The sequence below is a fragment of the Botrytis sinoallii genome, assembly GCF_014898435.1.
Source record: "Botrytis sinoallii strain Bc 23 chromosome Unknown BSIN_013, whole genome shotgun sequence".
Lineage (NCBI taxonomy): Eukaryota > Fungi > Ascomycota > Leotiomycetes > Helotiales > Sclerotiniaceae > Botrytis > Botrytis sinoallii.
Window position 1 is genome coordinate 436717 of NW_024066040.1, and position 13573 is coordinate 450289.

Consider the following 13573-nt stretch of genomic DNA (forward strand, 5'->3'; position numbering starts at 1 on the left):
TCCCCGGTACCTTTTCTCTTCAATCCATACCCAGGTACCGGTCTTGTGCTGTGCCCCCTTGAACTTATCCGATATTTAATGAGATTCGCCGAAGAGTTGGCTTAATACACATGGATATGTATCCGCATTCCAGCTGGTTTCCAAAATAAACAGTCGGGAGAATGCTTCCATACATATACTCAAGTCTACGCATACCTGGCGTTGTAAAGATAAATAGTTACGTCAATACCTTCCTTCTTATCTCCAAGCAAACGAATGCTAGCAGTCTGGGTCTGTAACTATTGAATTGGAGAAGAAAAGGGGGGAATTGATCTTCAGAGTTCAAGATGTAACAATTTACGAGAAGAGGGGATGCAAATCTTTTAACGAGAAGTGTTCTTAGCATTGATTTGATTGATCCGACTTTCGTCGTGGTCTATTACGGATGTCAAATTTTATCATTCAATTGATGATATTTCCCGCCAACGGCCAAGAAAAAAACACAAGGATCAGAAGCATGTCTTTCAATCAGCTCTAAACCTTATTTGGTTCATTTAATTTAAACTATCTCAATTACATGGGTCTTATCATTGGTCGATCTCTTCATTTTAATTCCCGTTCAAACATTAGCGTCAGGAACACAACATTATGGCTTTTCACATGTCCAATCAATCTTGGAATTGAACGGAAGATAAAAGCCTCATTGAGGTTAAATTCATGGTTTCTATCATCCAATTTCCTATGCCGCCTGTGCAAAGCCTGTCAAAGACTCAATGTGAACTAACGTGTGATGAGAAAGATAGGAAAGAGGAAATGGGGAAATGCCTTGACCTTTTTGGTGAGCGTTCCTAAACCATTCCCATATGGAATTGGTGACCTGCAAGCGCAGATACCTCCAACTGAACCGTTTATCCACCCGCCCACCTTCACTCCCTACATCTTTTATCCTCGTCCTTCTCTTCAATATCAAGTGTGTTCAAAGTTTACTCTTTTTTGGTTGCTCGTCGCCATTACGCTCATTAAATTTGCTATAGAAAGCAACTCACTCATTTTGAATCCGACTCGTTATTGACTTTATTGACTTCGTGGGTATCATTAGTTTGAGGGGGAAAATATTATACGCCAAGTTTTCGCCAACACATACGAGAGGAAGGAAGGATACACGCAGAACAAGAAGCGCATCAAAGATCTTGCAATACGAGCTGAATTTGGTTGATCGCAGCCTTCACCACTTTCACAATGAAGTTCCTCAATGTACCAATCGCAATTGCTGTCGCAGCAATCTTATTATTACCTTGCGAAGCCAAGCTGGGCCATGGGCTATCCCATCTCGATATCTTACAAAAACGACACTCTCATAATAGACTTCATGCATCACCACGAGCAGAAGATTCTAAGAACTTGTTACAAAAGCGTGATACTTGCGCATTTCCAACGGATGCTGGATTGGTTGCTATTACACCCGATTCTAAAAATGCGGGATGGGCAATGAGTCCAGATCAAGCTTGTACTCCAGGCTCATATTGTCCATATGCTTGTCCTCCTGGTCAAGTGATGGCGCAATGGAATCCAAAAGCCACTTCATACACTTATCCATTATCTATGGTATGTTGGGATTATTTTGAGCCTAAATAAAATACTAATCGTTTCGCAGGATGGAGGATTATACTGCGACTCAAACGGCAAAGTCAGCAAACCATTCTCCAACCAACCTTATTGTGTGTCGGGGACTGGTACAGTTGGAGTTGTAAACAGCTGTGGTGGAAGCGTTTCATTCTGTCAAACGGTTCTACCTGGAAATGAGGCTATGTTAATTCCAACATCAGTGGATGGATCCTCTCAATTGGCGGTTCCAGGTACAAGCTACTGGTGTGAAACCGCAGCCCAGTAAGTATTGAATATCATACTGTGATTTTGTTGTCCTAACAGTCTATAGCTACTATATCAATGCTCCAGGAGTCTCGACTGCTGATGCTTGTATTTGGGGTGATGGCTCAAAACCTATTGGAAATTGGGCTCCATATGTTGCCGGAGCTAACACTGTCGCTAACGGTGATACCTACCTTAAAATTGGTTGGAATCCAATTTGGACATCCTCCTCCCTTTCAGATACCATGCCTACTTTTGGTATCAAAATTGAATGTTCTGGGTCTGGATGTAATGGGCTTCCTTGTTCAATTGATCCATCAGTTGATGGAATCGGAGGAGTTACCAGCGCCGATCAAGCTGCAGGGGCTGGAGGTGCCAACTTTTGTGTTGTCACTGTCCCTTCAGGTCTAACTGCCGAGGTTGTGGTGTTTGAGCTCGGCGGTTCTGGATCTTCGGCTTCCTCATCATCTAAAGCTGCTTCAAGTAGTGCTTCGCCAACTCCTTCACCAACCCCAACTCCAACTCCCAGCTCATCATCTTCTACTCCAACTACTTCGTCAACTCCACCTCCATCAACTAGCAGTTCTATCTCGTCTACATCTACATCCTCATCTACATCTTCTCTTCTCGTCTTCTCTCCTCCTCCTCTCCTCCTCCTCCTCCTCCTCTCCTCCTCCTCCTCCTCTTCCTCCTCTCTTCCTCCTCTCTTCCTCCCCTCCTCCTCTTCCTCCTCTCTTCCTCTTCCTCCTCCTCTTCCTCCTCTTCCTCCTCCTCTTCCTCCTCCTCCTCCTCATCTTCATCCTCATCCTCCTCCTCTTCGTCTTCATCTTCCGCAATCTTATCCTTGTCGATTTCTACCAAAGCGAGCCCAACTTCCTCACTTTTCAGCCACACAACGACCTCTATTGTTGCTTCCGCCTATCCAACCGACGAAGCTCACGTGTTTCTTCAAGCTGGAAATTCTACTTTTGGCGCATCGAGTGTCTCCCTTGCCCAAACTGTTTCCAGCACTGGCACTAGCACTGGAGCAATGAGTCCAATCGCAAGTGCCGCCGAAACCGCTTCTGCAACAGCGTCAAGTACCAAGAAATCGGTAGCTACATCAACTGAATTATCAAATTCGATATTTGGCCTCGTCCTCCTCCTTGCCATCGGCTGCTTAATCTGATCGCTGTCATTTGATGATACTATATCCTCATTATCATCATATAATTTCCCATCTCCTGGATATCTTTTCAAATACTATCTTCTAATACGTCTGGACCACGTAATGCTTTCTTCGGCTTCGCCTTTATCATGACTTCTTTTTCTGTCCAACACATACATTCTTATATTATTTTTGCTCAACGCAACATTCCCTTTTGCTTCGAATTATTTCTTCAAACCGAATATATCACCTATGGTGCAGGAGTTCCCGAATACTCCATATCCTAGACATGACATCTTTGAAGTCTATCGGAACCAGTTTCCTTGCCATTTTTTTCTGTCGTATTTATACCCCTATTTTATGCTTATTCGTATCACGGATTGGAGGGAGACGGAGTGATGGATTCAAGTGTTTTTACTTGATTACCTTTTTTTAAATTTTTATGATGCGTATATGTGATTGATGTTCATACACGATTCTTTTGGCGCGGACTTTAGTCTTTTTTGGAACGAACTTTTTACAGGAACAGTTTCTGTCCTATCTCTTTCTAGTGAAGATTGGACTAGGGGGTTGGAAAAGCGAGTGGGCTTGGCGAGCTTTACTTGGTGGGCGGGTGGCTGGACTTGGGAATTATTATTCATATAATATTTATATCTAATGTTGAGATATGGTGATGATTGGATGGTAGAGGGATTGACGCTGGTGATATATGGATTGGAATTGGAATTCGTAGATGAGAGAAGATTGGAAGGAAGAAGAAACGGCATGCTGATTTGGTGCGGAATTTGGTGGTGGAGTGGAAGACATGGAATGAGACTGGAGAAGATGGTTTGGTTATGTAGTAAAGGGATGAATGGAGATATTGTTCCGACGTTTATACCTACTTCGTTTCATTGATTTCTCATTGTGATAATGTCGTACCTATCTCCTCCACTCCCTTCTATATGGGTGATGAAAATCTCGACGTTGCAGATTCTTATCATAACTACCTATTATACAATGATTATTCAATCCATACACTACGCAATCTGCGGGAATGGACGAACTTTCCAATTTAATCCGTTCATTCCATCTCAATGGCATCACCAAAAATAAACCCCAAATATCTCGATCCATCTCACCTATACGTCCATTTTTCAATAGTTTATCCACAAGAAAGTAGCTAAGCTAGAACTGTAGAGGATATGATTATCACTATGCTATATGATAGTATGAATAAAATCACATTAATTGACTATCTATCTACAGAACGAGTATTAGTGTACTTCGAGTTGAAGTTGAGCCGTTGATATACCATCTGATCGAATTAGATAGGGAGACGAATTTCCTGATTCGTGCTTGAGGGAATATATATGTAATTTGGGAAATTTTCTGAAGTAGGGTGGGTATATGGATGAGGTTGGTTTGATATCTTTTTAGCTTGAATTCAAACAATGTGTATGTATGTATGTGTTTGTGTGTTTATATATAAGCGTGGTTCTACGATTATCTCATGTTTTACAATAGAGTCCTTTTGAGAATAGACTAATTTCATATCAGGATCCTATATTGTGTATACACCGGATGAGAGATTAGTTGAGGTGACTTCATGACATGATTTTTTGTGCTCTCGTATATAAATGCAAAATGTTGCTATGCATAGGTAATAACGGCTTCTCATTCATTCTCGCTAAGGTGAGCGTTGTATGTTCATTTAAATAGACATGGGCGAACATGTAACTAGGCAATATTTACAGAACCTCGCTAGCAAGATTGGTACAAGAGTATACTATTTGGCTCATGATTCGTTGTATTGACTAGATCCCTTAAACACTCTGAATTGTAATTCCACCTTGAATGATCTTGTGTTATTGTCCTATCAGAAGTACTGAGATTTATTTGTTAAAAGTGTATGTATTGTGCATTTAAAAGTTGCCTAGGGATGAATATTGACATTTTGAAACGAGCTCTTATATACACTTCCTCCACCACCTTTTCCCCTCATTATTTTCCCCTATTTCCAACTCTCATTTCATTTAGAGGTTAGTAGTACCAGTAGCAATCAAGTCCAACCAAGCTGCAAGTCTGTTTTCATCAACAATTAGCTATCATACTCTCTAAATACCAATTCCTCGATAGAAATAAAGAAAGTGAGGAACTGCTACTAACCTGTATCCTGCCTTGGCAATCTGCAACTTAACGACTGGGATCGCGGCTGTGTAATATCCATTGGTGCTCAAATCACCTGACTCGACCGCGGAAACTCCATCTACCAAAACAGTACTGCAAACATAGGCATTTGTATCAGACGCCCAAACCATTGAGGAAGTAACTGGGTCATCGATATCGATATCTTTAGTCCAGCCTGCTTTCAAGGAAGAATATGTTCCGGTTTTAATGGCGGTGGTAAGAGTTGCTGCCCATGTCTTGGCATCAGAAAGTGCGTAACCGCCAGTGTATTGTTCGGGAATAGCAGTGTCCCAAATTGAATGGAGGTTGGTTTTTTTGCCGGCGTAGGTGACGGAGATGGTGTTTCCACCTACATCGAGGTTTTCATCGTGGAGAGGTTGGTGGATGTCGCCGAGGAACTAGGATGTATGAGCAAGGGGTGGTTATGGATATATTGACGTTTCGCCCACGTGGGGACAAAAATGGTACGGAGCATCTTTTTTGTGCGAGATGTCCATGTGCCTTGGAAATGACATGTAGAATAGGGAGAATGGAGACATGATAGAATCCAGAATTGGGAGAGGAAATCAGAACATACGTGAATGATCATCTAGGGAATATTAGTAATGGTTTCTGAAAGAAGGATCGGTGCTTACCTTGGCAGCAATATCCAAATTGGCAGCACTTGCAGTGCCCTTTTGTAAGATGGTTGTCTATTGTGGATTAGCATCACTTGTAAATGACATTGATCTACGACAGACTCACGTAGTTGTTGATGGCACTAATGACACATCCTGCAGATCCACAATCTCTGGAGTATGAAACGCCACAAGCTGAAAAAGTATTGCATCAGCATCGTTTTACTCGATAAGGTAACTGAGTTGAGCAGAAAAGTTTCCCCTTATCAATAAACTTGAGGAACTCGTTATGAAAATCTCTTTACTCACAAGTAGGTGGGTTATCTTGAGCATCAATGTAATGGAAAGGTGCCGAGAAAGTTCCAGCAGTGGTATATCGGTATGAATCAGCCTGTAGAGGGTTTAGAAAAATGCATGTTCACTTTCATATCTATATCGGAAGACTAACCCAGGTAGCAACAGAGGCCAAATAATCTGTGCTGGTATCACCCAAAATGTCTTGGAAATAGGTCTTTGTGGCGGTAGAGACTGCGGAAGCGTGATATTAGAGATACGTCTGATATCATGGTAAAGATCATTACTCACCGAAGTTAGTGGCAACGTATCCAACAGTGTAATGCCCCAAGGTACCCCAAGCGTAGGTAGCTGGGACCCAAGAGGAAATGAGAAGAGCTGCACTAGTTTGAACCTTCATGATGAAGTTGGAACGCCAAGAAAGATGGAGAAAAAAGCCGTGGGGATTGATCTGCTGTTGGAAAAGATTGCTGGTTGATCAAAAGCTTGGATGGAAATACATAACTCTTTATACTTCAGACAATGGATTATATCGTCCACATACTAAGAGTGGCATCAATGTGGGTTGTGACGTCCTACATGTGAAGCTATCCACATCGTTTTTCCCCTCCGTGATGGTGGTTATGAAAGAGGCAGGTACCACTTATTTTGCCTTCCCATTCCACCCAATTTCCACCCACCCTCAGAGATCTTCAACACCACCCACGAATAACACATCAAAGATACGGAACGATCTCGACGCGCATATACCAAACTACTGATAGCATAAATCGGGGACGGCCGTTGTCCGCCAAGATTTTTGTTCTTCTTCAAATATGTACAAGGATTCCAAGAGTTGGTATAGAGCAATGCTCGTGAGTGGAATGCCAAGCACTCGCCAGACCACAAGTTTCTTATTCTAGAAACATGCACGATAGCCACCATTCAACCACCTTCCCGACTTGATGCGAATTCCCGATTATCACTGGATATCATAAATAAATTCGTAACATGAAGAGTATCGCTGCTCATTGTATGGTCGGAATAAAAAAGAGGACTAGCAACTACCGTCTTCTCCGCATATATGCAGGTCAGAGATGAATCTACAGGGACGTAGATAAAAGATAACCAATTATCCTTACATGTGTGCTTGGAGATATGAATTGAAAGGTTGCGTGATGGTTATAAAGTATTAAAGTATTAAGGTTGTTTAGTAAGTCTTCGGGGGATCTGCTGAACTTGGAGAAGTGTGATCTTTGTCAGCGGATCCATCTTCCTATTTTGCCAATCGGCTTGTACACGTCCATATTTCTATATTGCATGCGGAATTCCTATGTCAAGTTTCTCCATTGTCCGTCCGGCCATCGGGGACGAGGTTTGCAGTTGCAAAGGGAATTCCCACAGAAATGAGCTTGTAGAAAATACTTGAATTGGTACGAGTCTACAAAATTTAGATAGATCATACTATCTACCACATACAAAACTGTATTAGGTATCTTTTTCCCACGAACGCCCGATTGCGCCTCGATATACCATCCTTGATACACATGATAAATTAGTTTTAGTCTTCGGCCATATCGATATCCCCATCAGCATCACTGCTCTTCTTCTTTTTCGATTTCTTCTTTTCCTTCTTCTCCCCACTATCCTTATCTCTCTTTCTCTTCTTCTCTTTCTTCTCTCCATCTTCGGCTGGTGCCTCGAATTCTTCGGCCCTCTTCTTCATCTTCTCCTCTTTCTCCTCTCTCTGCTTCTCTATTCTTTCCTCTTGAGCTTTCCTCTCCTTTGCTTGCTTGCCCAAGAAGTACTCTCCACTCTCAATTTGTAGATCAACCTTGCTCTTCTCTTGTGCTGGTGGGAATGGGGTGTAAACCTTCTTGCTCTTGTCGGTAACGTTTCTAGGCACTCTTCTCTTGTTCAAATTCCTCTTCTTGAATTGTGGCAGAAATCTATCCCAACTCTCGCCCGCTAATTCTGGGTCCTTTGCCAACTCTCGCTTGATCATTAGTTCCTTGATGTGATAAATAGGATGAATGTTGGCCATGCAATCTTCGATGATTCGTCGAATCTCTTTTAGGCCTTTGTAAGGACCCATTGCTGATACGGTATTTCCTTGAACTAGTAGATAGCATTCTGTAAGGAGTTCCAACGCTTTCAAGGTGCTTCCATTTGGACCTAAGATTCTCTGTCTTCTCTTCACGAATCGTTCCTTATTTCGAACCAGGTTACGGATCTTGATAACATCGCATGCTACACCATCTTCAAGAATCTTGATCGCTTGTGGCGCAGGCACACTTCGTGCAAGTAGCTTAATAAGATCTCGTGCGTTGAGAATAGCGGCTGGATCGTATGTCTTTCGGGTGGTCTTGACCGTCATAGAACCTTCGCGCAAATCAAGTGTCGCAGCAATACCATATTTCTCGAGTGATTTCATTATAAGTGGCCAGACTGTCTTAAGATATACTTCGCGATATTTGGGGAAGAGTGTGGCGAAGGAGGACTCTTCTGTGAAGGTACCGCCTGCATTGTCGGCAGGTGTGAATGCTTCAATCTAGGAGGTATTAATTAGTATTGCGCCGAACTTGTGGAATTGAAAAACTTTAGAAGTCTTGGAGAATTTACCTTCCACTTATCAATATCATCTGTATCCCAAGGCTTTTCCTTATTGTATACCGAAGGCATTGTGAATGCTGATGGTGAGGGGTGTTTGACTGGTGAAGCTTTCAAAATTAAAATTCCTACTCAAAAAAAAGTTATGGCAGAATTACGAGTAGAATATTTTTGAGACTTTGCATTTGATCTAGGTTTCCGTAGTAGCTTGTAAGCTCGTGGCTACGGTCATCAAAGAGTGCCATTAGTGTATTAATCACGTGATATGGATCACGAGGTCCAATCCTGGGTCGGCTGAATCGGAATATTCGTTTACCCCTGAATATTCAAGCGGAGGATTGATTGACAAGATTGACAGATTTACAGATTGCTGGTAATTGAGGCGATTAGGATTAAAGTTATCAAATCGTGTTCCACGAATTCGTCATCCATAAACGTTTTTACTCCGTACCTGTACTCAGTACAACTCGGCCCTCTTTTTACCAGCTGAAGACCCTCATGTTATGTAGGATCTCAATGGTACCTACCCGTTAATGCCGTTTATGCCGTTCATGCCGTCCATGCCAGCTTATATCATTTATGCATATCATTGCTCGATTTACGCTGATCAGCTTATTGGGGTAAATGGATATATACACCTGAGCATCTCAGAATAGGTCCACCATGCACATTACTCCGTACGTCTTTATTTATACGCACACATGATCGGGACAGGAAAGGACTAATCTATTGTTTCCAACTGGCTCGTGACACATTTTATTTTTATCCTTTCCTTCCTTGAGCTTCCTTCTAACCTACAGAAGTGACCGTAATCTTAAATTTCGATCTCAGGGGTAAACTAAAGTTGTTCTCGATGGCTCGTTTTCAAGGATTCTTAATGGTCAGCCTTGTTAATTTCCTTGTACACTGTTGAGATTGTCTCGATTGTTTATCGAGTGCCGATTGAGCTGATCCACTCAATTATCTCAGTTCGTCAGGAACTTTCAAACCCTTGTGCCGCCTTAGCGCCATAGTCGTGGATCATCTCCTCATAACCTCCACCCGGATACATATCATTATATATCATATCGTATAGCTTGATCGAATCAGGCGAATCAGACCTAGCATACGATACCAACTGTTGTGTATAGATTATGATAATTAGGGCTTGCATTGATCGCATGAGAGGATTCAAGAGAGGTTACACTCAATCTAGATGATAAGCTTACTTTGAGTGATGATTGCTTCCATTCATTCTCGTTCTGTCGTACTGCTTCTAGAAGATTGCTTTTTATCCGTCCATCTATCTGAATCTTGAAACTTCATATTACCATAGCTTCTTAGCAGCAGCTTTAGTGAGATGGATGTTCCGATCTTGCATGCATCGATTGATGTGCTCAATGCTGTACCTAGAGATTTGCACAGAGTAGAGGAGATTCCGAGGAGATGAAGTGGTTCAATTCAATCATAACAATGTGAAACTCCTACGTATTGTACTCCAATTTCAAATACATTCTTTGATTTCAAAAGTAATGATGAGTAGGTAGATAACTCATTCCTCGTAGTAAAAATTGTACATTTTTGGAGCTTGTCATATTGTCATTATCAGGTACCTTGCGTCCGGGAGTATCCTTTTTATAGATTGTTTCGATTGCAGGGTAGCGCGAATGGATAAGGGGCGGCCAGGATCCAGCTGCCATTCCTTTTCCCTCAATAACTTCTCTCTCTACCTTTGCAACTCTGATTTGATACATTGTATTGTAACATCATTTACTGTCTCTTCATTCATCGTTCTCATATACCCAAAATTCAAATCGATCCCTTTTAAAAGTTTGAATATCATTGTCATTCGTTTGGGTCAACCGAAAAGTCTCGTGCTTCATTCACTTACCTGCAATTCTCGAAGAATAATTTCATTCTAGCTACTAGTGTCAGCGTAGTCGCCCTCCTTCTAGTTATAATTCGAACGATCTCTGCTATTTTCGATATAGACATTTGAAGATATATAAAAGTTAAGGAACAGTCGATTTCAACCTTAATACAACCACATACCTCGCGTTCTATTTCGGACGTGATTTTAATAACAACCCCCCCAAACCGCAACCACGGCTTCTACACTCGCTCCCATTTATCGGGCATCGCCCCTCGATATCCATCTGCGGCCTTCGTCAGGAGACTCAAGTCGAGATCTGCCTCCGTTCCGAATGTCACCCTCAATAAGTGATGGGAGGCAATCATTGCCAATCATGCCACCCATGGATCCAATTTCTCGACCATCTTCGACCTCGACAGTGAACTCCTCTCTACACCATAGCGCATCACTGCCGCAACTACCTGGGCTATCAGCACTGGCTTCATTAGCTTCGGGTACAAGTTCACCACAATTGAGGTACGTTTAAATTGCGGAGGAAAATACAAATCGATGTTACTATTGTCTCGGATGATGGAAGGGTTTCAATCCAATTGGAGATGAAAGTTTTGAGTTCAATGCTTCTTGTTTCTTATGAATGAACAAAGACAATCCATCCTCGAAGATATTTGAATCAACATTGGGATTCCTTGAAGCTTTCATGGATAAGGGAATTATAGTTTCATATGATTGAATTCTATGATGCACAGCATACTAAAGCATGGTTCAAAAGCTAATTTAGCACACTATAGAGCATTCAATGTTGGACAAAATGTAAATATGGGGTATGCGACATCATCACCATCTGCTACATCCGGAGGAGGGCAAAACAATTCACCAGTATGTTGTATATTCTCTTTTTTCACCTACCACTTTATGCCGCTATACGTCGTCTACTTGTATCAAACTCCCGTTCTATTCTTTATATGGTCATTGTTCAGAAAATCGCCGGGAACATTCTACAATGTCTCTCTCTGAGTCTGATGATCTGATCTCCATGTAACAGGTTTATTTACCTTTTCCATTTTCTTCCTTTCCTAATCCATATTCTTCGTCCTGTCCCTCCTATCCTACCAATCCTTAGGGATTGATGTGCCGATAAGTATTATACGGTCACCTTTTCTTCAAGGGTCCATCATCCCTTGTCATTTAGTCTTTTATGATCAACCGTACTCGGGATTTTCCGTCCGTGCCTGCCCATCCCACTACTTCCTACCTCAAGCGATATCAGCAAGAGCAATCTGCGAGAATTTTCGTTCCTTCCCAATCTCCGATAACGATAGCGATTTTGCAAATTATCATACTATCTATACCACAATCATGGCTACAATGGCTAACAATGATCGCGAAACCCAACAGCCTACCTGTCAGAATTGTCAGACTTCCACGACTCCTTTATGGCGAAGAGATGAAATAGGTTCGGTATTATGCAATGCTTGTGGTCTCTTCCTGAAATTGCACGGGCGACCTCGGCCGATAAGCCTCAAGACAGATGTTATCAAGAGTCGAAATCGCGTTAAGAGTTCAGGCACTGCTCAAGGTGCAAAGAAAAAGGTGTTTATTTATTCTATCATAATTGTTTTTGCAGAAGTGGCACCATGACTAACGCGTTCTGTCGCAGACTCTATACGAAGCTAATGGTCTTGACCAAGCGCGATCGCAAGCTGGCACACCACCGCCAGGTTCACTTGGACATAGAAGAGCATCAGGAAAGTCTGCCAATGGTCATTCAGATGGATCGAACTCTCCTATCTCTAGAACTGCGACTCCTTCGATGTATGGTAATCATTTACCACCATTCAACGGAAATGGCTTGGAAGAACATCATTACAATCATTCCCCGTCTCTTCCGCCTATGCACATCCGACAACCTTCTCCCGGCGATATACGGTCCACGTCCCCTTCTATGAATGGTCCGCATGGTCTTGAAGTGCCTCAGACATACGAACAGCTTATCGCCCAGAATTCTTCTTTGAAAACCCGCGTCAACGAGCTGGAGGTTATAAACGAACTCTTTCGTGGTCGAGTTACCCAACTTGAACAGGATGAAGCCAATGCGAATCAAGGAGTGGCGATGCTTAGAGAATCAGAGCATAATTTAATGAATCGACTCGAGGAATCTCAACGTCGAGAAAATCAATTGAAGCGTCGCCTGGATGATGTTGAACGTGAACTCAACGAATTGCGTGACGGGGCACCTCGCGCTAAGAAAATGCGCGTTGCAGATATGGTTGGGGACAGTGAGTCGTCAACTCCACAATCAGTCACTTCATAGTTCAGCAAAATCACCACCACCTCTCATTGATCTTATGCGATTCATGAAAATATCAAGATTGGCGTGTGGCGTTTTTTTTTGCTTCTTGTCAATGGATGATACCACATAACGAACCCTTTCCTCTACTCTAGTGCAGCACATTGATCCCAATGGAAATTTGTTTGCATTCTCTTCACATCAAACTGCTACTGGTACTCCAGTATCCACCCATATTGATGGATTGTACTACTACAAAAATATGCGCTTCCTTTCTTGCATTTCTTTCCCATGTCATGTTTATGATCCTTATCACATCACCAAAAAAATTATTCGGGTAGACGCATGGATGGTCGCGTCACCACTTTAATGTCAAAATAATAAGCCACCCACCTTTCGCTTTCGACATCTTTTAACTATTGCAATTTACGACACCCGTTTTAGACTTGGACATGCAACAGCATGAAGTCTGTCGTACACTTCACGATTGGCAACGCTGTTGAGGAAAGGAGGAACTCTAAGCTATAAGTTTCAATGGAGAGTTAAGAGTAGATATGAAGTTGGATTCTTTCTCGCCAGGTTTTCCTCCCCCTTCTGCTCATGCACGACGCAAAAATCAAAGCTCGTGCTGTCCATGCATGTTCATGCACTATCGCTTCCCTTTTTGCAACGAAAGCCGGTCCAATATTTCAATAGCAAGCGGATGGCAGCGTTGTGATATAGTTTAGCCTTTACTGATGAGATGATTCCGTTTCGGGAGCAAAATAAAA

The 13573-nt window shown here is 42.2% G+C and overlaps 4 protein-coding genes across 4 annotated transcripts; 2 read left to right on the forward strand and 2 right to left on the reverse strand.

The window, feature by feature from the left end:
• Nucleotides 1–1218: 1218 nt before the first annotated feature.
• On the forward strand, nt 1219–3016 carry EAF02_007583 (uncharacterized protein; the record flags this gene model as incomplete). Its single annotated transcript, XM_038903631.1, has 4 exons — nt 1219–1584; nt 1634–1866; nt 1916–2331; nt 2712–3016. 4 exons carry the CDS (start codon nt 1219–1221, stop codon nt 3014–3016), a joined length of 1320 nt encoding a protein of 439 aa, XP_038756445.1.
• A 1994-nt stretch (nt 3017–5010) lies between these two features.
• On the reverse strand, nt 5011–6475 carry EAF02_007584 (uncharacterized protein; the record flags this gene model as incomplete). The annotated part of the gene is made up of 8 exons (XM_038903632.1): nt 5011–5059; nt 5144–5562; nt 5742–5753; nt 5800–5856; nt 5909–5976; nt 6091–6172; nt 6230–6309; nt 6367–6475. The coding sequence occupies 8 exons, from the start codon at nt 6473–6475 to the stop codon at nt 5011–5013; spliced, it is 876 nt and encodes a 291-aa protein (XP_038756446.1).
• A 1140-nt stretch (nt 6476–7615) lies between these two features.
• Nucleotides 7616–8736, reverse strand: EAF02_007585 (uncharacterized protein; the record flags this gene model as incomplete). Its single annotated transcript, XM_038903633.1, has 2 exons — nt 7616–8605; nt 8677–8736. 2 exons carry the CDS (start codon nt 8734–8736, stop codon nt 7616–7618), a joined length of 1050 nt encoding a protein of 349 aa, XP_038756447.1.
• A 2153-nt stretch (nt 8737–10889) lies between these two features.
• EAF02_007586 (uncharacterized protein) lies at nt 10890–12827 on the forward strand (the record flags this gene model as incomplete). Its single annotated transcript, XM_038903634.1, has 4 exons — nt 10890–11032; nt 11305–11392; nt 11912–12106; nt 12174–12827. The coding sequence occupies 4 exons, from the start codon at nt 10890–10892 to the stop codon at nt 12825–12827; spliced, it is 1080 nt and encodes a 359-aa protein (XP_038756448.1).
• Nucleotides 12828–13573: the final 746 nt, after the last annotated feature.